General features: G+C 41.0%; 1 protein-coding gene across 1 annotated transcript in view; it reads right to left on the reverse strand.

Moving 5' to 3' along the window:
• Positions 1–20,533, reverse strand: part of LOC123991589 (gamma-aminobutyric acid receptor subunit rho-1-like) — a 36,519-nt gene extending 15,986 nt beyond the window's left edge. Inside the window, exons 1-3 of the mRNA XM_046293216.1 lie at positions 20,099–20,533; positions 15,000–15,050; positions 9,615–9,721 (exon numbers count right to left, since the gene is read on the reverse strand). Coding sequence (XP_046149172.1) covers positions 9,615–9,721; positions 15,000–15,050; positions 20,099–20,205 — 265 coding nt within the window. The 5' untranslated portion in view covers positions 20,206–20,533. The remainder of the gene's footprint in view (positions 1–9,614; positions 9,722–14,999; positions 15,051–20,098) is intronic.
• Between the last annotated feature and the right edge of the window lie 4,783 nt (positions 20,534–25,316).

Consider the following 25,316-nt stretch of genomic DNA (forward strand, 5'->3'; position numbering starts at 1 on the left):
TCCTCCGTTCACCATCTCTGCATCTCACAAAGACAAGGAGGTTGGAACCAAAAATCTCAAATTTGGACTCATCATACCAAAGGACAGATTTCCACCAGTATAATGTCCATTGCCCAAGCAACTCTCTTATTATTGGTGTCCTTTAGTAGTTGTTTCTTCGCAACAATTCGATCATGAAGGCTTGATTCACCCAGTCTCCTCTGAACAGTTGATGTTGAGATGTGTCTGTTACTTGAACTCTGTGAAACATTTATTTGGGCTGTAATCTGAGGTGCAGTTAAGTCTAATGAACTTATCCTCTGCAGCAGAGGTAACTCTGCATCTTCCTTTCCTGTGGCGGTCCTCACAAGAGCCAGTTTCATCATAGCACTTGATTTTTTTTGCGACTGCACTTGAAGAAACTTTTAAAGTTCTTTACATGGACTGTTTTTGACATAATAGGGACTTGGTCTTTTACCAAATAGGGCTATCTTCTGTATACCACCCCACCCTTGTCACAACACAACTGATTGTCTCAAACGCATTAAGAAGGAAAGAAATTCCACAAATGAACTTGTAACAAGGCACACATAGTTTTTATGTCTTCACTATTATTCTACAATGTAGAAAATAGTACAAATAAAGAGAAACCCTGGAATGAGTAGGTGTCCAAACTTTTGACTGGTACGTATAACTCAAATCAAATCAACGTTTATTGGTTGCGTACACAGTTTAGCAGGTGTTATTGTGGTGTAGCAAAATGCTTATGTTGCTTGCTCCTATCAATGCACTCAAATGCCAAACAGATCAAATGTAAATATATATTATTTTAAAGACATCAAAAAGAATCCAATTAACAACTCGAACAGCAGCGTAGCATAATCAAAAATGCAATCTATACAAATTTACACAAGCTAAACTAACAATGACATGTACAGTTGAAGTCGGAAGTTTACATACACTTAGGTTGGAGTTATTAAAACTCATTTTTCAAACACTCCACAAATTTCTTGTTCACAAACTATAGTTTTGGCATGTCGTTTAGGACATCTACTTTGTGCATGACACAAGTAATTTTTCCAACAATTGTTTACAGACAGATTATTTCAATTAAAATTCACTGTATCAAAATTCCAGTGGGTCAGAAGTTAACATACACTAAGTTGACTGCCTTTAAACAGCTTGGAAAATTCCAGAAAAAAATGTCATGGCTTTAGAAGCTTCTGATAGGCTAATTGACATCATTTGAGTCAATTGGAGGTGTACCTATGGATGTATTTCTAGGCCTACCTTAAAACTCAGTGCCTCTTTGCTTGACATCATGGGAAAACCAAAAGAAATCAGCCAAGACCTCAGAAAAAAACTGTAGACCTCCACAAGTCTGGTTCATCCTTGGAAGCAATTTCCAAATGCCTGAAGGTACCATGTTCATCTGTACAAACAATAGTATATTGTATAAACACCATTGGACCACGTAGCCGTCATACCGCTCAGGAAGGAGACGCGTTCTGTCTCCTAGAGATGAACATACTTTGGTGCGAAATGTTGTGGGGGTGCTTTGCTGCAGGAGGGACTGGTGCACTTCACAAAATAGATGGCATCATGAGGTGGAAAATGATGTGGAAAAATTAAAGAAACATCTCAAGACATCAGTCAGGAAGTTAAAGCTTGGTCGCAAATGGGTCTTCCAAATGGACAATGACCCCAAGCATACTTCCAAAGTTGTGGCAAAATGGCTTAAGGACAACAAAGTCAAGGTATTGGAGTGGCCATCATAAAGCCCTGACCTCAGTCCTATAGAAAATATGTGGGCTGAACTGAAAAAGTGTGTGTGAGCATGGAGGCCTATAAACCTGACTCAGTTACAGCAGCTCTGTCAGGAGGAATGGGCCAAAATGGGAAGCTTGTGGAAGGCTACCCGTAACGTTTGACCCAAGTTGTTATGGCTCTCGTTGGTGGTAGGAAGAGTAGACCAAAGTGCAGCGTGGAATGTGTTCATGATTATTTCATTTTAAAAAAACACTCAAACAAAATAACAAAAGCGAAAACGAAAGCGCACAGTTCTGTCAGGCTAAGACACTAAACAGAAAACAAGATTCCAGGTCAGGTCAGGGCGTGACTCAAGTTAAACTATTTAAAGGAAATGCTACCAAATACTAATTGAGTGTATGTAAACGTCTGACTGTCACGCCCAGACCTTAGAGAGCCTTTTTATGTTTCTATTTGGTTTGGTCAGGTTGTGGTTTGGGTGGGCATTCTATGTTCTGTTTTCTATGTTTTTGTATTTCTAGGTTTTGGCCGGGTATGGTTCTCAATCAGGGACAGCTGTCTAAGAAGTGGCTTTGGGGGTGACCAATGAGATATACCTGCAGGAGCGCGTGCTACGGGTGGGTGCTGCTATGGTGACCAGTGAGCTGAGATAAGGCGGGGCTTTACCTAGCAGAGACTTGTAGATGACCTGGAGCCAATGGGTTTGGCGACGAGTATGAAGCGAGGGCCAGCCAAAGAGAGTGTACAGGTCGCAGTGGTGGGTAGTGTATGGGGCTTTGGTGACAAAACGGATGGCACTGTGGTAGACTGCATCCAATTTGTTGAGTAGAGTGTTGGAGGCTATTTTGTAAATGACATCGCCGAAGTCGAGGAGCGGTAGGATGGTCAGTTTTACGAGTGTATGTTTGGCAGCATGAGTGAAGGATGCTTTGTTGCAAAATAGGAAGCCGATTCTAGATTTAATTTTGGATTTTAGATGTTTAATGTGAGTCTGGAAGGAGAGTTTACAGTCTAACCAGACACCTAGGTATTTGTAGTTGTCCACATATTCTAAGTCAGAACCGTCCAGAGTAGTGATGCTGGACGGGCGTGCAGGTGCGGGCAGCGATCGGTTGAAGAGCATGCATTTAGTTTTATTTGCATTTAAGAGCAGTTGGAGGCCAAGGAAGGAGAGTTGTATGGCATTGAAGCTCATCTGGAGGTTAGTTAACACAGTTTCCAACGAAGGCCCAGAAGTATACAGAATGGTGTCGTCTGCGTAGAGGTGGATCACCAGCAGCAAGAGTGACATCATTGATGTACACAGAGAAGAGAGTTGGCCCGAGAATTGAACACAGTGGCAACCCCATATTGACTGCCAGAGATCCGGACAACAGGCCCTCCGATTTGACATACTGAACTCTATCAGAAAAGTAGTTGGTGAACCAGGCGAGGCAATCATTTGAGAAACCAAGGCTGTTGAGTCTGTCAGTAAGAATGTTGTGATTGACAGAGTCGAAAGCTATAGCCAGGTCGATGAATACGGCTGCACAGTAATGTCTCTCATCGATGGCGGTTATGATATCGTTTAGTACCTTGAGCGTGGCTGAGGTGCACCATTGTCCAGCTCTGAAACCAGATTGCATAGCGGAGAAGATACGGTGGGATTCGAAATGGTCGGTAATCTGTTTGTTAACTTAGCTTTCGAAGACCTTAGAAAGGCAGGGTAGAATAGATATAGGTCTGTAGCAGTTTGGGTCTAGACTGTCTTCCCCTTTGAAGAGGGGGATGGCCGCTGCAGCTTTCCAATCTATGGGAATCTCAGACGATACGAAAGAGAGGTTGAACAGGCTAGTAATAGGGGTTGCAACAATTTCAGCAGATCATTTTAGAAAGAGAGGGTCCAGATTGTGTGTATATGTGTATGCGCATGTGTGATAGTTTGTGTGAGTGAGTGTGCAACACATGGTAGACAGCTAGTCTTGAGTGTTCAAGAGTCTGATGGGCTGGTAATAGAAGCTGTTTTTTAGTCTCTCAGTCTTTGATGCAACTGTACTGTCTTTCTGTCAGACAGTAGCCGAGAAAATGGTCTGTGGCTCGGGTGACTGAGTTATATGATGATCTTCTTGGCCTTCCTTTGAAACCAAGTGCTGTAGATGTCCTGAAAGGCTGGCAGTGTGCCCCCAGTGATGCGTTGGGCAGACCGCACCACCCCTTGGAGAGCCCTAGCGGTTTTGGACCTTATTCACCACACTATCTGTCGATTTATTCAGAGCCTGCTCTCTCTGCTGTCTCCTGTAGTCCACGATCAGCTCCTTCGTTTTTTGTTGACGTTAAGGTAGAGGTTATTTTCCTTCCACCACTCCACCAGGGCTCTCACCTCCTCCTTGTAGACTGTCTCGTCATTGTTGTTAATCAGGCCTACCACTGTTGTGTCATCAGCAAACTTGATGATTGAGTTGGAGACCTGCGTGGCCATACATGTAAGAGGGGGCTGAGCATGCACTCCTGTGGGGCCCCCGTGTTGAGGATCAGTGCGGTTGAGGTTTTGTTGCCTACATTCACCACTCGCTTGTCAGGAAGTCCAGGACCCAGTTGCACAGGGAGGGGTTCAAACCCAGGGATCTGAGCTTAGTGATGAGCTTGGAGGGCACTATGGTATTGAAGGCTGAGCTGTAGTCGATAAACAGCATTCTTACATAGGTATTTCTCTTGTCCGGGTGGGAAAGGGCAGTGTGTGATGGTGATTGTGTCGTCTGTTGGAGTGGTGTGAGAATCGAAGTTGGTCTGTGGTGTTGGGTAAGGTGGAGTATAATATGGTCTTTAACTAGCCTCTCAAAGCACTTCATGATGACAGAAGTGAGTGCTATGATAGTAATTTAATTCAGTTACATTCAATACAGGAACAATGGTGGATATCTTGAAGTAAGTGGGGACAACAGACTACGATATATGGAGCGATTGAATATGCCCATAAACACTTCAGTCAGCTGGACTGCACATTCTCTGTGGACGTGACATGGGATGCCGTCTGGGCCGGCAGCCTTGCGAGGCTTAACACGCTTTAATTACTTACTCACGTCGGCCATGGAGAACGGCTCGATGTTGTTTTCCTCTAATCGCTTTATAATCTTTGATTGTCTGGAGTCCTTGCCACATACGTCTCCTGTCTGAACCATTGAATTGAGACTCCACTTTGTCCCTGTACAGTTGTTTTGCCTCTTTGATTGCCTTACAGAAGTTATAGCTGGTACACATCCAAATCACCACATTTAACCAGTCACCTTGCCATGGTTAAATGTGGTGATTTGCGCTTTCAGTTTTGCATTGAATGCTGCCATCTATCCACGTTTTTTGTAAAACAATCAAATAAATATAACTCTGCTTTAAGGGCCTACATACAATAAAACTAAAAATGTGGATGAGCCATTGTCTCTTAGTACAAAATTATGTGGCATGTTATTGCATGCTCGGATGCAGATTCACACATTTTGATATATCATATATATTGCATTTATATTGTTAATACATGACTGAGTCAATATTCTGTCAAATACTTCATATCACAAGGAGCAATAGCACATCAACTATTCACTGGCTTTAAACGCCACAGAGGAATACACTATATGTGTAATGTCCAGAGTTGGGGTGTAACTGATTACATGTCAAAGATACAACAAATCAGTTACATGTAATCTGCTTACAAAAACTGTAACTGTAATTAGTTACGTTACCAGCTAAAATATTGTAAATCAGATCACAGAAACTTTTGAAAAACTATATGATTACTTCTTGAATTACTTTTAGATTCTGAAAGGATGTTTGCGGAAAAAAATACATTATGACACCTTTCAGTTTTCTCAATGACATTCAATTCAGCATTGAAAAAAATGCTGCAAGTTTAAGTTTATTCCACCTGAGCGAGTCTGACCACAAGTCAGAGACTACAAGTCAGGGACCACTATGATGACACACTAAATGCGTTTGCTGGGTCATTTTTGTCTTCTTCTGGTGCCTTTTAAGAGGAAAGTAATCTAAAAGTAACTGAAATGAATCAGATTAAATTAATGAGTTTGGATAATCCAAAAGTTCAATTACAATTTTGGACAGTAATAACTGTAATGGATAACATTTAGAAAGTAACCTTCCCAACCCTGGTAATGTTTACGTCTGTTACGATTTGTTGTCTGTATAGATTATTCTAGAATCTTAATTATTTTGGAACTTAAATTGCAGCCCAATATATCCCCTTTTGGGATGGAAACATCCATATGTGGGCAATTCCATGATAACGGAATAACACTGAGACTCTGGTTTTTCATTTTAAAATGTATGCAAAATAAAATCCATTGATTTCAAAGTTTAACAAACCATACAACTCTATGCACAAGGACTACTTTTAACAATAAACTTTTTCTTAATACCCAAATTACAAAATGACATATTGGTTTCCTTACCATGTAAGCAGTTTATGGACATGGTATGACAGCAACCCATGCTTTGGTTTTGTTTACCTGGCCACTGTTTCAAATGCTAACTAAGTCAATGGTATCTTTAGCATTTTCACACTTCATATCCAAATCCTCTATAAGCAACATCATTGAGTTAACAATACTTTTTAGATACTTCAGGATGATTTGGACGAAAATGTTAATATAGGTACCATTGAATAGCATTGTATTTGTGCCACAAAGACAAAAAGGTTTGCATTTGAAACAGTGGACAACAAAACCAACGCGTGGATTACAGTCATACCTTGTCCATAGACTTGCCTGGCTACCCATACTCCTGGCCAAACACTATGCCACGCTCAGAGATGTTAATTTATTCTCCGTAATGAGTCTGGATCTGGGTACCTCCTCGACCCTTCACTGAATGTGAACACATTCCTTATGATTGGTCGATTGGGCTGGTCCAGAAACTGATGGGTTGGACCAGATACAGAACACGTGGGTAAAGCAGAGGTTTAAAAATGTTTCATTGACTTTGATACTCTGAGATGATCCAGTCAATGATGACTTTGTTTTGTACAATTCCCCTCGTCACCACAAACGACTTCAATGATGGCAGTCTCAGACTAAAGTATGTCGCGAACGACAGAGCAGTGGAAGAATATGTCATTTTCTCATTTGGGTGGCATCCTATTTATTAATTTGGGTGAACTAGCCCTGTAACACTGAGGGGGGAAGCCATCTAGTGGTCAGGACCTGGTAATATCAGGGTGTAGGATGGGACATAAACCTAACAATTTCTCTGAACAGGGGAAAAACAACATCACCAAATTCACTGGGAACACATTACATAGTATGAAGAAACAATACTCTGAGCCGCAGCTCCATACTACTTGTCAGACATAGAGAACTGATACTATATACTCGTTCGGTGGGATTGGCGTCAGGTGTGGAGGGTCTTTGGGAGGCTTTTGACCATTGTTTTGGATTCCTCATGTCTAACTCATTGTTAGAATTTTTGGGGGTCCAAATTGGATGTTAGGTACTATATTTATTGAATTTTATATGAATCCTATTAATGTAAATAGCCAATTTGGATGCAATCAATTAGCTTAACTTCTCAAAGATCAAATCAAACTTTATTTGTCACAACAAGTGTAGACCTTACCGTCTAGTGTAGACCAAGTGTAGACCTTAAATGCTTACTTATATGCCCTTAACCAACAGTGCAGTTCAAGAGTTAAGAAAATATTTACCAAAGTAAAAAATTATAAAAGTAACACAATAACATAACAATAACAAGGCTATATACAGTTGGTACCAGTACCGAGTCAGTGTGCTGGGGTACAAGTTAGAGGTAATTTGTACATGTAGGTAGAGGGGAAGTGGCTATGCATAGATAATAAACAGTGAGTAGCAGCAGTGGGGGGGTACAATGTAATAGTCCGGTGACCAATTGATTAATTGTTCAGCAGTCTTTTGGCTTGGGGGCAGAAGCTGTTAAGGAGACTTTCAGTCCTAGACTTGGAGCTCCGGTACCACTTGCCGTGCGGTAACAGAGAGAACAGTCTATGACTTGGGTGACTGGAGTCTCTGACAATTTGATGTGCTTTCCTCTGACACTGCCTATTATATAGGTCCTGGATTGCAGGAAGCTTGGCAAGTGATGTACAGGGCCGTACGCACTACCCTCTGTAGTGTCTTACGGTCAGATGCCGAGCAGTTGCCACACCAGGCCGTGATGCAACCGGTCAGGATGCTCTCAATGGTGCAGCTGTAGAACTTTTTGAGGATCTGAGGACCCATGCCAAATCTTTTCAGTCTCCTGAGGTGTAGACCTTACCGTAAAAGGTTACCGGAAAAGGTTTTTTCGTGCCCTCTTCACAACTGTCTTGGTGTGTTTGGACCACAATAGATCATTGGTGATGTGGACACCAAGGAACGTGAAACTCTTGACCCGCTCCACTACAGCCCCGTTGATGTTAATGTGGGCCTGTTCGGCCCTCCTTTTCCTGTAGTCCATGATCAGCTCCTTTGTCTTGCTCACATTGAGGGAGGGGCTGTTGTCCTGGCACCACACTGCCAGTTCTCTGACCTCCTCCCTATAGGCTGCCTCATCGTTGCTGGTGATCAGGCCTACCACTGTTGTGTCGTCAGCAAACTTAATGATGGCGTTGGAGTCGTGTTTGGCCACGTAGTTCTGGGTGAACAGGGAGTACAGGAGGGGACTAAGTACACACCCCTGAGAGGTCCAAGTGTTGAGGATCAGCGTGGCAGACGTGTTATTGCCTACCTTTACCACCTCGGGGCGGCCGTCAGGAAGTCCAGAATCCAGTTGCAGAGGGAGGTGTTTAGTCCCTGGTTCATTAGCTTAGTGATGAGCTTCATGGGCACTATGGTGTTGAATGCTGAGCTGTAGTCCATGAACAGCCTTCTCACATAGGTGTTCCTTTTGTCCAGGTGGGAAAGGGCAGCGTGGAGTGCGATTGAGATTGTATCATCTGTGGATCTGTTGGGGCTGTATGCAAACTGGAGTGGGTCTAGGGTATCTGGGAGGATGCTGTTGATGTGCGCCATGACCAGCCTTTCAAAGCAAGGAAGTGAAGGCAGGTTACCTTCGCTTCCTTGGGCACAGGGACTATGGTGGTCTGCTTGAAACATGTAGGTATTACAGAGAGGTTTAAAATGTCACTGAAGACACTTGCCAGTTGGTCCATGCGTGCTTTGAGGATTTGGCAATGTTGACCTGTTTAAAGGTCCTGCTCACATCGGCTACCGATATTTCAACAAAATAATGTTCTGTTTCTAACAACAGAAACCATTTCAGAACAATCTGAGTTGGTGGGTGTTGAAATCCTCTTTCTTGTGCTTTTTGAGATGGAACGACCCATAGGTGTACTTCCGCTTCTAATGTATCTGCTTCCGATGGGGCCCTTGGGAAGGGCCCATAAGTAAGCATTTCACTGTTAGTCTATACCTGTTGTTTACAAAGCATGTGACAAATAAAAATGGATTGGATGGATTTCCTGAGTTCCGAGAACAGGCCAAATCTTAACTTGAGTAATGACAGTTGGAATTTTCCAATGCATGACTTAGACTTAACGATGAGTCATGATTAAGTAATTATTATACTTTTTAAAATTAAACCTTTATTTAGCTAGGCAAGTCAGTTAAGAACAAATTCTTATTTAAAATTGTTATTTGACGCACCACCCTAAGGGACTCCCAATCAAGGTTGGATATGATGCAGCCTGGATTTGAACCAGGTACTGCAGTGACACCTCTTGCACTGAGATGCAGTGTCTTAGACCACTGCGCCACTCGGGAGTCCAAAAATAAGAGTTGCCATCAGATATCAGTGAACTCTAGAATGTTACCAATAATGATCATTATAATTTGTACGTCACACAGTAAATAACAGTTAAAAAATCTCACCTCCAAAGCCAGGCCTCATTGTGAAGTCGTGGTCATTTATGCTTAAGAGCTGCTCTGACTTTGTCATGGTGGTTTTGGTCATATCTGGACTTCTTCTCAGTATAGGGCTGTGAGGAGTGTAGAAACATGATCAATAAAACAATCAATATTTAAAATTACACTTCTTATCATTGTCTCTGAACCTCTATAGCAGGGGTGTCAAAGTCAAATGGACGGAGGGCCAAATAAAAAATTTAGCTACAAGCCGAGGGCCGGACTGTTCGAATGTTCATTGAAAATTTTTTAAATGACGCATATAGTCTAGTGAACCTAATTGAACCTACTGAAAACCTAACAAATATATTCCAATATGATCAGATAAATAAAGCAATATTTTCTTATGGCTCTGTCAGTAATCTTTAATTTTCAACAGACACAAAAGACAAATTTCCTTTATATAAAAATCCCCATAACATGAACATTAAATGAAAGAAACCGGTATTCAAGGCACCATCAGTAGCCTATATTTTCTATTTTAGCAAAAGTGGGCTAAATTTACTTCAAAGAAAAAAACAATAATAGCAATTTTCTATCATCCACTCAACTGAAATATTTTTAAAATATAATTGGATTGAAATACAATAAAATAAAGTGCAAAAATCTATTAATCAAAAACAACACTTTGTTTAAGGAGAAGTAACATGCAGTGAAAACAAATATTAAACTTTAACTTTTAAACTTGAACTGAGTAAAAACTCTAAATATGTGATTGCACAGTAATGTTCACTTGTTTGAGGTTGAGGGTGATACTTGGTGGTGTCCCATCTTTTCCACAAGTTCATCAATGTTCGGGGTAAGGCTCTGAGCTGAGGAAATCCTCAGAATTGAGTGGAGGTGTTCAGCAGTAAGTCGACTTCTGTGTGATGTTTTGTTCAAGTTCATCAAAGAAAACAGTTGTTCACACAGGTATGTGCTGCCTAACATAGACAACGTTTGAGCAGCCTGGATGCGCAGCTGGGGCATTGTGTCGGGGAGGAAACGGGCGAACTCCGCAGCACCCACTGCCGCATATTTTGCCCTCAGTGCATCATTGCATTGGAGGTCAATCAACTCCATTTGGAGGTTTGGTGGTGAGCTTTCCACGTCAACAGCAAATGGGTTACCGAGCAGTTCCAACCTGCTTTTTTGTGCTTCAAAGTCAGCAAATCGGCGTCGAAAGTCAGCGGCAAGCATACCTATTTTATCAGCCAACTGTGCGCTCGGGAACGCACTGGTAGAGAGCTTCTCTTTCATGGTCTGGCAGCTGGGAAAGTGGCTCAAATTTTCTTTCCGCATCTGCGTCTCCCACAGAGTCAGTTTGGTTTTAAATGCCTTCACTGTACTGTACATATCAGAGATGACACGATCCCGACCCTGCAGCTGCAAGTTCATTGCATTCAGATGACTCGTAATGTCACACAGAAAAGCCATTTCACACAGAAACATTTCGTCTCGGAGTTGTGTTGTGTCTTTCCCTTTGCTGTCCAAGAACAGACAAATCTCCTCACGAAGCTCGAAACATCTTTGAAGCACCTTTCCCTGGCTTAGCCATCGCACCTCTGTGTGATAAGGCAAATCACCATGCTCCGTTTCTAACTCCGTCAGAAATGCCTTGAACTGGCGGTGATTCAAACCTTTGGCTCTGATAAAGTTAACTGTGCGCGTGATGATGCTCATTACATGCTCAATTTTCAAGGCTTTACCGCACAACGCTTCCTGGTGTATGATACAATGATAAGCTGTCAGCTCACCTGTCGCGTTTTCCTCTTGCATCTTTTCCCGTATCTTCTCCACCAGTCCGCTCCTGTGTCCACACATCGCAGGTGCTCCGTCGGTTGTCAAACCCATGAGTTTTTCCCAAGGCAGCTCCATCTCATTTACACATCTTGACACCTCTTCATACAAATCATGCCCCGTAGTTGTGCCATGCATAGGACGTAAAGCCAAAAACTCCTCTGTCACGCTTAGGCTGGAGTCCACTCCGCGGATGAAAATTGACAACTGGGCAATGTCAGAAATGTCGGTGCTCTCATCCACAGCCAAGGAATATGCAATGAAATCTTTTCCCTTTTTCACAAGCTGCTCTTTTAGATTGATGGACAACTGGTCTACTCTCTCGGCAATGGTGTTTCTGCTCAGACTCACATTTAAAAAGAGTTGCCTTTTTTCTGGGCAAACTTCGTCACAAACTTTAATCATGCAGTTTTTGATGAAATCCCCCCTCCGTAAATAGATTTAGCGATCTCTTCTGCCAAAATAAAACTGGCCTTGACAGCAGCCTGGCCTTGTGATTTGGCTTTTTTGAACAGAGCCTGTCGAGATTTGAGGCCTCGTTTGAATTCCTCTGCCTTTTGTAGCCTTTGTTCCATGTCCATATTCTTGTTTTTGTCCGCGTGTTTCGTTTCATAATGTCGTCTCAGATTATACTCTTTCAGTACCGCCACACTTTCTCCACACAGAAGACACACAGGTTTTCCAGCTACCTCCGTGAACAAATACTCCGACTCCCACCTTGTTTGAAACCCCCGGTTCTCAGTGTCCACCTTCCGTTTTGCCATTTTTGATGGGTATCTGAAAGTTAATTTTACTGTGATGCTGACAACTGCTGTGCCAATAAATATTGAAATGAAGCAGCCTACTGCTCGGTGCGTCACCGTTGCATTGTGGGAAATGTAGTATTGGTGCGTGTAAAAGATCTGCGGGCTGCCGGCTTGCTGCGGTCTGCGGGCCGGTTCTAATAATAAATCAAGATCATCCCAGGGGCCGTAAAAAACCTTCTCGCGGGCCGGATGTGGCCCGCGGGCCTTGACTCTGACATATGTGCTCTATAGCATACTGACTAGTCCCAGATTTGTTTGTGCTCTTGCCAATTACATTGCTGCCATTGTCAAACCAAACATGATTAGCATGACAATGAGTGACGAGAAGTTGGCATGAATGCACAAACAGACTGGTACTCAGCCTAAATCAAGACCACTTATCCTATGGAATGGGGCCATACACAGACACACACAACACGTGTCTAGCCTCCCCCCCATTGTCTTCAGAAGTTAAAGGGGCTTACCAGCTATAAGCTTATCAGGTTGTCCATAGAATTCCGATCATATTCATGAGGATTAATTCATTAGGGTAGTCTTTTTTCATATAAATTTGGAGCTATGCATCACAGGGCATATGAATTTGCCCTGACCCTGCATATACTAAGGAAAACGGCTAGATTGCACAAGGTTTAGCTAGTTGCTTCAAAGCCAACTATTTTATACTCTGAGTATACTTTAACAAAAGCTGTGATCTTAGCCCTATTCGCCAGGGACTAGTATTACTATAGAACGTTGGTTAAGTCTTTATTATCCCAGTACGTCCATTTTTACAGTAGATGAGTCGGACGGGATTTGTTTTACCAAACTGCCCCGGTAATAAAACACCTGTTAAACTCTGTACAGTCGTGGCCAAAAGTTTAGAGAATGACACAAATATTAATTTCCACAAAGTTTGCTGCTTCAGTGTCTTTAGATATTTATGTCAGATGTTACTATGGAATACTGAAGTATAATTACAAGCATTTCATAAGTGTCAAAGGCTTTTATTAATAATTACATGAAGTTGATGCAAAGAGTCAATATTTGCAGTGTTGACCCTTCTTTTTCAAGACCTCTGCAATCTGCCCTGGCATGCTGTAAATTAACTTCTGGGCCACATCCTGACTGATGGCAGCCCATTCTTGCATAATCAATGCTTGGAGTTTGTCAGAATTTGTGGGGTTTTGTTTGTCTACCCGCCTCTTGAGGATTGACCACAAGTTCTCAATGGGCTTAAGGTCTGGGGAGTTTCCTGGCCATGGACCCAACATATCGATGTGTTGGTCCCCGAGCCACTTAGTTATCACTTTTGCCTTATGCAAGGTGCTCCATCATGCTGGAAAAGGCATTGTTCATCACCAAACTGTTCCTGGATGGTTGGGAGAAGTTGTTCTCGGAGGATGTGTTTGTACCATTCTTTATTCGTGGCTGTGTTCTTAGCCAAAATTGTGAGTGAGCCCACTCCCTTAGCTGAGAAGCAACCCCACACATGAATGGTCTCAGGATGCTTTATTGTTGGCATGACACAGGCGTGATGGTAGCGCTCACCTTGTCTTCTCCGGACAAGCTTTTTTTACGGATGCCCCAAACAATTGGGAAGGGGATTCATCAGAGAAAATGACTTTACCACAGTCCTCAGCAGTCCAATCCCTGTACCTTTTGCAGAATATCAGTCTGTCCCTGATGTTTTTCCTGGAGAGAAGTGGCTTCTTTGCTGCCCTTCTTGACACCAGGCCATCCTCCAAAGGTCTTTGCCTCACTGTGCGTGAAGATGCACTCACAGCTGCCTGCTACCATTCCTGAACAAGCTCTATACTGGTGGTGCCCCGATCCCGCAGCTGAATCAACTTTAGGAGACGGTCCTGGCGCTTGCTGGAATTTCTTGGGCGCCCTCAAGCCTTCTTCACAACAATTGAACCACTCTCCTTGAAGTTCTTGATGATCCGATAAATGGTTGATTTAGGTGCAATCTTACTGGCAGCAATATCCTTGCCTGTGAAGCCCTTTTTGTGCAAAGCAATGATGACGGCACATGTTTCCTTGCAGGTAACCATGGCTGACAGAGGAATAACAATGATTCCAAGCACCACCCTCCTTCTGAAGGTTCCAGTCTGTTATTCAAACTCAATCAGCATGACAGAGTGATCTCCAGCCTTGTCCTCTTCAACACTCACACCTGTGTTAACGAGAGAATCACTGACATGATGTCAGCTGGTCCTTTTGTGGCAGGGCTGAAATGCAGTGGAAATGTTTTTGGAGGATTCAGTTCATTTGCATGGCAAAGAGGGACTTTGCAATGAATTTGCAATTCATCTGATCACTCTTCATAACATTTGGGAGTATATGCAAATTGCCTTCATACAAACTGAGGCAGCAGACTTTGTGAAAATTAATATTTGTGTCATTCTCAAAACTTTTGGTCACGACTGTAATATCCCTCAAAACACAGGAATGATGATTCACACGGGATAAGTATTATCAGAGGACCTGGGAGATTGCCGAGAAACAGTAGGTATTTAGTGCTAGGATAATAACCTTTCTGCCAAGTAAAAATGACTGGCATGACAAATTCAGACGGAACTAAAAAGACGGATGTGATGATTTGTGCTCGTGCACATAATTACATTACCTGAGGTTCCCCATGAAATCTAATCCCATCCAAATAGTTATTTACTTATTTAAAGCCCTAAGTAAATAATCCTGTGGTAATAGTTGCTTTGTTCCCCTAAATCAGATCCTCTCGACTATACTCTGTCTGTAACATTGTATTTTGATGAAGGATTCTTACCTGCTAACTTTTTGACGTCCTTGTACAGTCGATGGTACTTCTCGTTTGAATCTATAAGAAAAACAAGAAAAATTAGATGTAAAGGAGACTACATTCAACATCATAGACCATTCCTACAGCTCATCAGAAGAGTTTGTCAGAAGCCACCCTGTGCATCTTTAAAAAATAACACAACAATCAATTTGCAACAGCATTCGTCCACTTGTTGGTAGTATTGTAGAACAGAGTATTGCTTAAAGCATTACTTGAAAGTGGGAAGTACAGTATGATAGGGCCCTGGTCAAAAGTAGTGCACTATATGAGTGATTCTACAAAAAGTGGTGGAAATTGGGGGTTGGTTATTCTAATTTTTGAAGCGCACATCTCTTCCAATTTACAGTATGTCAGACGGATCTACTCCTCACACACTTTTGTTTGTATTGCATATTTGAAAATAGTGTCCTAAATTGCTTGTTAGGCACTTGATTTGTCACTACCGAAACGTAGTGAAAAAGTTGCAGTAAAGGGAGAACCATGCACAGTAGTGATCAGATTCACTTTATAAATTGTATTTGTATACAACATTTACTAAATAGTTCAAACATGATTTTTAGCTGGATTTTCAAAACCTTGACTTTTTCTCAGCACCACTCATTGGGAGGGAGACTAGAGCAGACCCAGAAGTTCTGACACACATTTGAGCACCCCATGAAGGTCCATTTACTTTGTGCTGTTATAATTTATGCTAATGTGATTCCATTGGGGCAGTTCCCCCTTCATAGTAAATAGCTGGCAAAACAATCCAAGCAGCAGAGCTGCTGCTGCCGGCAGTCACTGAGGTTGCAAAGCAGTAAGTACCTGAACAGCTTGTTTTTAACAAAATATTTTTGAAACAGGATCATGTACATATTTACTACACTTTTATGATAATTTAAAACATAATCCATTTATCTTATTAAAAAAAAGAAACTTGAGTAAAGTTATGTAATACAGTAATAGTACAGTACAGTAGAGTACAGTAGAGTAGGGTACAGTACAATTACATACCCAAATCTAACTGCCTGTAGCTCTGGTGTTTTGCGGGTACTATTTAATAAAGCTGCCAGTTGAGGACTTGTGAGGCGTCTGTTTACAAACTAGACACTAATGTACTTGTCCTCTTGCCCAGTTGTGCAGTGTTAGTTTAGTCCAGGCAGCTGCTAGGACTACTCAGCACCATTTATGAGTCTGCAGATTAAAAGCTCTATCTGCGCAGGTTGAAAGCACTTTAGGAGAATATTCACCAGGCTATTAGAGCAGTCACTGCTTTAGCAGGGAGGGATTCACTGATGTAATCTTTTTTTCTATAAATATATCTTTAATCTGGGAATTATGATATGATTCTCTCATGACATACAAGTTTCAGAAAAAAATGTTTTTTATTATGCAAATTCAGTTTGCAGATTATTTTTGAATGGGTTTAGAATGCGTCAAGTCAAAGCTTGACTGTTTTTGTCCATTTATGATTTGCAATGAATATCCAATTTAAGACAATCTTATTTGTAGAGTCCCTTCAACAACATAGTTTGATATCAGTATAGAGTAACAAAAGCCATTTATGCCTATATACACACTCAAAATGATAAACATACCAAGCAGAATTATGTTGGCAACTATAATAAAACATCTGTCAGACTATAAAAACAAATTCAAAGCGGTGTTAAAAATCAAATCAGCGTTTATTGGTCACGTACATAGATTTGCAGATGTTATCGCAGGTGTGGCGAAATGCTTGTGCTTCTAGCTCCAACAGTGCAGTAACACCTAGGAAAAGGCATTACTCTGAAAGAACTCTGATGGCAAGCAGAGAGAATTATGGGTGACCTACCTACCCAAATCTGGTTGACCTAAAAGTCTAAAGATGTGCAACTTCTTTTCCTATTTGGCTAAAAATGGTCAAATCATGCTTCAAACATCATGCATCCTGAGTGGAAATCGTGCTGTTCAAATCCACTGGAATCGTCACACACATATACAGTTTGAGTAAATCAATGACATATTCTTCTCACAAGGTCAGACATGATTAATGTTGGGACTATGATCCTCTCTAGGTATTTTAAAGTCAAGTAAAGGAAGGTGTACACTGGTTGTCACAAAGAGAAATTCTGAGAAAAAGCCACTTAATCTTAACACTCTCAGCAAATGCCCCTGGGCATTACAGTATCGATGATTCAATTGTTATAGGCAGGCACGGCCTGAATTGGTAATGCTATGGTCTTCATTGATGATCAGAGTACCCATGCCCTTCTATTGTCATACGGGATTGGCCCATCAGCAGAAGGGTGAGGTCAACATATCCATTTGTGGTTTAACACAGGGTTTCCTGAACTCGGGCCGTTCTGTGCCATATGTCAACCGTTAAACCAGGGCTTCTCAAACTCGGCCCTGGGGCCCTCCCTGGATGCACGTTTCGTTTTTCGGCCTAGCATTACACAGCTGATTCAAATAATCAAAGCTTGATGATGAGTTGGTGATTTGAATCGATGCAATATCTGGGAACTAAAATAAACACATCCAATCCGAGGTCTAAACGAGTACAACATTTATCCCCCCAGCCCACTCACAACAAACACACTAAAAACAGGCTAATGATTATGCAAAAGGCCCAAAATTTGATGTTTTTGCTCTCAGCATTAGACAACATAAAACAGTGAGAAAAGCAGCTATACAGAAATTTGGTGAAAGGACAGCATTAAGAAATGTAGTTTGGTTTTATAACTAAACTAAGGTTCAAGGATCAAAGCAATTGGAGCTTTGAGGGATACAGGAGATCATCGCTACTTTAAACATAGTGGTTATAGAGATTACAGTGTACTATGGGCCCTCATTTGTGCAATGTAATTTGTGCAATACAGTGCAAGACACACAGATAATGCCTGTTTGAATACATTGGGTCAATATGACCCAATTATTCATGTATTTTGTTGCAGCTTGAGAGGTGGACTTAAGATGTGTTGCGATGTGATTGGCCTGGACAAGCACTGGTAAAAAGCCATGGCGATGGCTAAATGTGCTGCGACCAATATCAGTTTCTGGACCTCGAGGTCACTGATGTAATCAGAACACCTGCTCTCTCAATATTCCTGGGGCACTAAGTTCCTGTATGTACCCAGCTTGCCCTGACAGTGCCCACCATTGATGTGAAGTAGGGGTTCAGAGTATGGTGAAGAAGCACTGTAGGAATAAGCTTATTCTGTTTAGTCAGGTTGAAGCTGCGGCAAGCACTGCTATTCTGCAAGAGTGTATAGACTATGACATACTGTATGCAGCACAAATGGAGCTAATTCCTAATCTATAAAATCAACCAATCTAGACGGTGACATCATTGATGTATTAAAAATCACTTTTAATTACACTGGGATTTTGCTCTTTTGCTTTCCAATCAAATAACCTCCAGGCAGCAAAGCCACAAAAATAACAATAAACAAAATAGCACAGATTACGTAATCTGAGTAAGTGATTTTTCTAACCACGAACTTTCACCTTGTCACCAACAATCCCCTCTATACTGTATCAAGTATTAGCATTCCATCCAAGCCACCTAAACAATACAGACTGGCACATAAAATACATAGCATAATACAGAGTTATTAAATACTGACATTTTTATAAATATTCCCTTCAAAAATGATAACATCTGGTAATTCAGGTATTTTTTCATCTAGTTATGTAGATCTATGGTTATATAGAGTAGTCCTTGGATGAATTACAGAAAAAAGTGTTTGGGTGAAAATCTCATTTTTTTATAAGTTAAATGTTCTGTTACCTGAATAACGTTGTTGACTCATCTTATACTCATAACTGTGGCCAAAGCATAAATTGGAGAAAAAAATACACTAAAAATCCCACCTCAAACTTGTATCTCAAACATTAAAAATGCCTGCTATTTCCACATAGGGAATGATGTCATCCTGCCTCAATGGCTGAGCTGGGCAATCAGCGGTCTACTCACATTAATATTTTTTTAAACTTCTAATGGCCGGGGCTGGGTTTGTACTAAGCTAACCTACGTAATTGGGGTGGCAGGTAGCCTAGTGCTTAGAGCATTGGGTCAGTAACCAAAAGGTTGTTCTTAACTGACTTGCCTAGTAAAATATATATATATATTTTTTAAGATGGTCACACCAATGATAATTTCGCTATTTGGTTTAGAATTGTAGGACCCCTGTAAAGAAAACATATATAAAATATATTTGATGAAACATTGAATTTGGCCCTTCTGCTTTTAGACCAGGATTTCTATTCATTTTTTTTTAACCCATATTTAATCCCTAAAGTACTTCCATATATACTTCCATGATTTTTTAAAACTAGTACTGGGCTACCTTCAGACAAGTTTTGTGAGGCTTGTTGGCCCAGAGCAAAACAACCCACATGAATGTGTTCATGGGAGTCTCATCTTCCCATAGAGGGGTCATATTAGTTTGTAGCCCAAACCGTTCGTTAGCTCCTAGACGTTTTTGTGAGCAAGGCCGACATTTGCGGATGCGGTGGGTTGAGAATCATCCCGTGCAAAAAACATTCATTTTGATGCTGACTTTTGTTTTATGATAATTCGATTTTCGAGGGGGAAATGGACATCTACTCTAGGGGGTTCAATGGCCGGTATATGCCCACACCAGTCTGTTGTTGGGTTATGATGAAACTATTCAAAACACAGAAAAAGCAGCTTTTGGACGTACTTAATTATAACAACAAAAGTATTTCACTATTGTAATTAATTATAGGTCACATTTAATAGAAATCTGTAAACACTGAACAGTTACTTTAAATCAAATATAAAGGGCATGCTGTTCCAACAGTGCAGCGCAAGTGATTGTCATCTTGAGCGTCAATGATAGCTCATAAATTAATTACAGTCCTCCCGCGCTTTTTATCGATTGTCGTTCAGCCTATACCCGCCAATAAAAGGCCTACCCACAGCACAGGTTGAGCAGTTAAAATTTTTACAAGAAGCAAGAGCATGTTTCTCCGAATTCATTAGCTTATAGATCCTAGGCATCTCAATGCACATCTTTACATTTTGATCATTTCACTCACATCTACACTCAATCATTTAAAGCCTAAGTATTGTAGGCTACCTGATTTGGCTGTAGGTCTGGCGCACGTGTCCCCTCGGACCAATTGACCTCCCAGAAGCACCGACCATCCAGACAAGTAGCAGCAGAAGTAGGACATCCGTGGACATAATTTCCACACTGACAGCGTTCTGGACCCAGTTGTCCAAAAGTCCAGTTTCAGAAAATAAAGGCTACAGTGAAAACGTTTTACGTGCCTCTGGCATGATCCTTGGTAGGCTACCGTTCGCGCCAAATCAATGTGAAATACTACAGACACATATACACACTGAAACATGCCACTTTATTTGATCTCACGGTCGGAAAGCAATTTCGTCTAAACCTATAAATCCTTCCACGTCAGATGGCTCGGATTTTATCCCTATCAGTATATGTGAGCATATAGCCTACGCCCTGTTTTCCGTCTGTCAAGAGCGGATTCCGTTTGCCAGGTTAAAAGGTGAGTGCAGTTCTCAGAAATGAGAGATTCCCGTCCCTACACCCTAGCCTAAAGATAGTTACGTATTTGAGCACATGATATGATATTGTTAGGCTATAGGGCGGGAATTATTGAAAATTGTCATGTGGGCTGGACTGCCTCAGAACACGTGGCTAAGGAACATACACTCTACCAAAAGTCTTGAAATACACTTTTTCATAAAGTAAATCCTATAACAATCTATCTGTTTAAACAATGGCTATTCACTATTCATTGTTTTCACAACAATGTCCACTCATTGTTTTCATAATACCATATTGACAGCAGCCTCTAGTCAAATAAAATTACTGAGTTGTAATGTAGATGCTAAAACATTGCAATTACTACATTTTGTAATCTATGGGTAGGCTACATTAGCAGCCCACATCGGATAGAGTGTTCACAAGGCTCAACAGAGCTGTATGCTGCATGAAACACCAGTACAAACATAACTGTCATCACAATCATTCCTGATGCTTTTTAAGTAAATCCAAAAGCTATTTCCAGTAGTGAGAGGAGCACAATGTCATGGCTCTGTTGACTTCAATAGAAGACAGGAGAAGAGAAAGTTATTGTCCATCTCATAAAGGAAATGTGTATTTTGGTCTCCTCCCAATCCCCCTAGAAACAAACACAGCTTCTAGATTGCCTCTGGACAACGTTCCTGTTTATTCTTGATATAAGACCGATTTAGATGTTTCGTAAGACCTGACAACACTAGCGATGGCTTGACAAATCAGGTAGTACATTTCTTAATGCCTACCATTGAGATGTTTATAGCCTACTATTTTTCCCCTATTGTTCCTATGCTCATTCTATCATTTGAGCTCATTTTAGTAGCGTGTTCTGAGTAATCTGTTGGCCTGTGTGTCTGTGGGGGCCATTGGGCTTGGCTGGCTTTGTGTTGTTGTCAGTTGTGCTTCTACTCCAGGCTAGGAGATTTACCCTCAACTGCTTCCCACGAGGGCTAGCCTTTCGTGATTGTATTCTCGCCTGCGAGCACCCGATTATTAATGATATATTATGTTTAGGAGAAGGACATAGAAGAATACATTAAATGTGTGACAAAGGATGACAATGAAGGTCCCTGTGAGTGACAGCTGGTTAGTCGAGCAGCAATCATAGTGTTTGTGTGCAATGTAACTGTGTTGTCATTCTCTTTACTGATCCATGTATACTTTCCCTTCTTGGTGATAAACTGATCAAACATTAATGCTGATAAGCTTAAAAAAGACCCTTCAACAATTTCATGTCTCCTTCAGACATGATAGGAAAACTTCCTGAAGAGTTTATTTCCAAAATGCTACATTTTTCACATTTGTGTTAATTCACTAGAAATTATCGCATGTAACATTGCTTTTCTCATATTTTTAATTCATTTGATTTTTATATGTGTAATAAAATGTTGTTGTTTTTTACACTGAGTGTACAAAACATTAAGAACACCTTCCTAATAATATTGAGTTGCACCCGCTTTTGCCCTCAGAACAGCCTCAATTTGTCAGGCCATGGACTCTACAAGGTGTTGAAAATGTTCCACAGGTATGCTGGCTGTGTTGATTCCAATGCTTCCCACAGTTGTGTAAAGTTGGCTGAATGTCCTTTGGGCTAATCAGAAAATGTATATATAGTGTCTTCAACTCCTTGTTCCACTGATATTCTTAGGGAAAGTTGTGCTTCTACATCTGCATTGCTTGCTGTCTGGGGTTTTAGGCTGGGTTTCTGTGTAAGGATTTTGTGACATCTGCTGATGTAAAAGGGCTTTATAAATACATTTGATTTGATGATGGAGGAGTATCAGTATACTCCAGTACTCCTGATGGAGGAGTATCAGTATACTCCAGTACTCCTGATGGATGATTATCAGTATACTCCAGTACTCCTGATGGAGGATTATCAGTATACTCCAGTACTCCTGATGGATGATTATCAGTATACTCCAGTACTCCTGATGGATGATTATCAGTATACTCCAGTACTCCTGATGGATGATTATCAGTATACTCCAGTGCTCCTGATGGATGATTATCAGTATACTCCAGTACTCCTGATGGATGATTATCAGTATACTCCAGTGCTCCCAATGAAGGTGTATCAGTATACTACAGTACTCTACTACTCGTTATGGAGGAGTATCAATATACTCCAGTACTGCTAATGGAGGAATATCAGTACACTCCAGTAATGTTACTCCCAATCGAGGAGTATCAGTATACTCCAATACTCCTTACGGAGGAGTATCATTATACTACAGTACTCCTGATGGAGGAGTATCAGTATACTACAGTACTCCTGATGGAGGAGTATCCGTACACTACAGTACTCCTGATGGAGGAGTATCAGTATACTACATTACTCCTGATGGAGAGGTATCAGTACACTACAGTACTCCTGATGGAGGAGTAACTGTACACTACAGTAGTCCTGATGGAGGAGTATCAGTATATTCCAGTACTCCTTATGGAAGAGTATCAGTATAGTACAGTACTGCCTATGAAGTCTTAGTATACTCCTGATACTACTGTATCATTAGTTGATCCCTAACTGCAAACAGAATCAGGACAGAACTCTGAAAGTCTCTGAATAGGCCAAAACACAGGGAGGAGCATAGTACTATTCTGTGCCAGACTGAAATCGGATTTACAGATAAGAGAAGCACCCACCACTAAAACACAGCATCTGGTCAGACCAGACAGAGCCATGAGGGCACGTGAACACATCTTAGGGATTGACTGTCAGCACCACAAATAGTAAAAGCGATGTAGCCACGTGGTGTTATGGACTAGGGTAGCACCACAGGGCAGTTAGAATTGTTCTGCAGCAAAGATTTGAAAGGTATTAACTTCATGTTCACTGATGCATATGTACAGTACAAGTGTCATGATATTGACTTTTCTGTTATGTGGCATTCATTATCTGCTTCAGATTATGTTATGTGAGATTTTTATGAACAGGAAGCTAGGGTTAGGGTTGTGGTTGTGGCAAAGGTTAGAGTTGAACTTGGGTTGAGACGAGCGTACCTCCGACTACATCGAGTTGTGGTCAGTCGATACGAGGAAACAGTCAGTGGTTGTATTTGACTAATGTTTTATTAAAAAGTGTGGATTTCAGCAAAGAAAGGAACACAGCTACAGAGGACCAACATAGGTACATGGCAAGGGTTTTAGAATTAAAAAACATTTAAAGTAGGGGAGAGTGGGGTAAGTTCAGACATTTTTTACATTCAGAATCACTCAGTCAATGGAAATATAGTATTCTTTCTAAAAAATATATTTACATATATGGGGCTCCCGAGTGGTGCAGCGGTCTGGCACTGCATCTCAGTGCTGGAGGTGTCATTACAGACCCTGGTTCGATTCCAGGCTGTATCCCAACCGGCTGTGATTGGGAGTCCCTTAGGGCGGCGCACAATTGCCCTAGCATCGTCCAGGTTAGGGGTTTAGCCAGGGTAGGCTGTCATTTTAAATAAGAACAGACTTGCCTAGTTAAATAAAATACAAATATATATATTTCAGGATGTTGTGTATCCCTGGAAATAATCCGAATTAATGTAAACATTACAGTTTTGAAAACAGCTTGTCCCAAAAAAGTGATCTCTTGGCACAATTTACCACAGGGTAAGTTAAGCCACCTACACATTTCTGTACTGAATTAAATATTACCACTACCTTTTTAAAACTATGTCTATCTCTATTTCCCAAACAATTCCTCTTGCATCACCCCTTGGTAGAACACCCTTACATTTTCTCAACTTACCATTGGCTCAATTTACCACATGGCCATTGGCTCTACAAACCTAACCCCAAACAATTTTACTATATTAGCCCACACAGCTACAAGGATGCACTTTCATGCTAGGTTTAGGATCTCATATTGTAGCTTATATGGACCCCAACTGATGTATAGAATACTTTTAAATGATCTACTTTGGTTTACTTTAGAAAGAAGCCTCATGAAACCACTAACACAAATTTGACTTGGTGAAAATCTGCTTTTTGGACCTAACATGCTGACCACTTTTCTTCCTTCACAGACATCATTAAATTATGACCTCCCACTCAGCACACACTGGTTGAATCAATGTTGTTTCCACATAATTTCAATTAAATGACTTTGAACAAACTTGGAATAGATGTTGAATTGACATCTGTGCTCCATGTGCTCTTCCTAAATATTTGGTCAAATGATACATTTTGTGTATGGTTTCATAGAAACAACCTACTGGGCAAAAACTGGTTGAATCAACGTTGTTTCAATGTAATTTGTCAATGTATTGTGATGTGGAAAATACATTGTATTTCAAAAAAGTAATCAATTGTTGTTTAGAGGGGCACATTTCAACCACAGGATTGTCATCATGGTAACCAAAATTCAACATAATTTAAAAAATGTACCTTTAGAACAATCTTCAATCTGTCCACTAGCAAAATAAAAATAAAACGAACAGGCAAAAAAACTGTAGGCTGGGCAGCACCTCCTACTGAAGAATTGATCTATCTAGAGCTACCCTTTGGTCTCCCATCAAGGGCTCCCATCCCAGCCCTGCTTAGCTATGATACTGTTGCTGACTAATAGCAATGTGCTATCTTTAGAATGATTGTTAAGCAGTCTCCACTTAAAAACTAGATAGATTCACTGATGCTATCAAAGTCATTCCATAGGGTAGGTTAAACAGAGCAGATGAAATGTGACCATACTGCATCACTCATATACTGTCTCATCAATTATATTATTTAGGCCTACAAAGCATTTGTAAAGTCATCA

Source organism: Oncorhynchus gorbuscha, linkage group LG12, assembly GCF_021184085.1.
Source record: "Oncorhynchus gorbuscha isolate QuinsamMale2020 ecotype Even-year linkage group LG12, OgorEven_v1.0, whole genome shotgun sequence".
Lineage (NCBI taxonomy): Eukaryota > Metazoa > Chordata > Actinopteri > Salmoniformes > Salmonidae > Oncorhynchus > Oncorhynchus gorbuscha.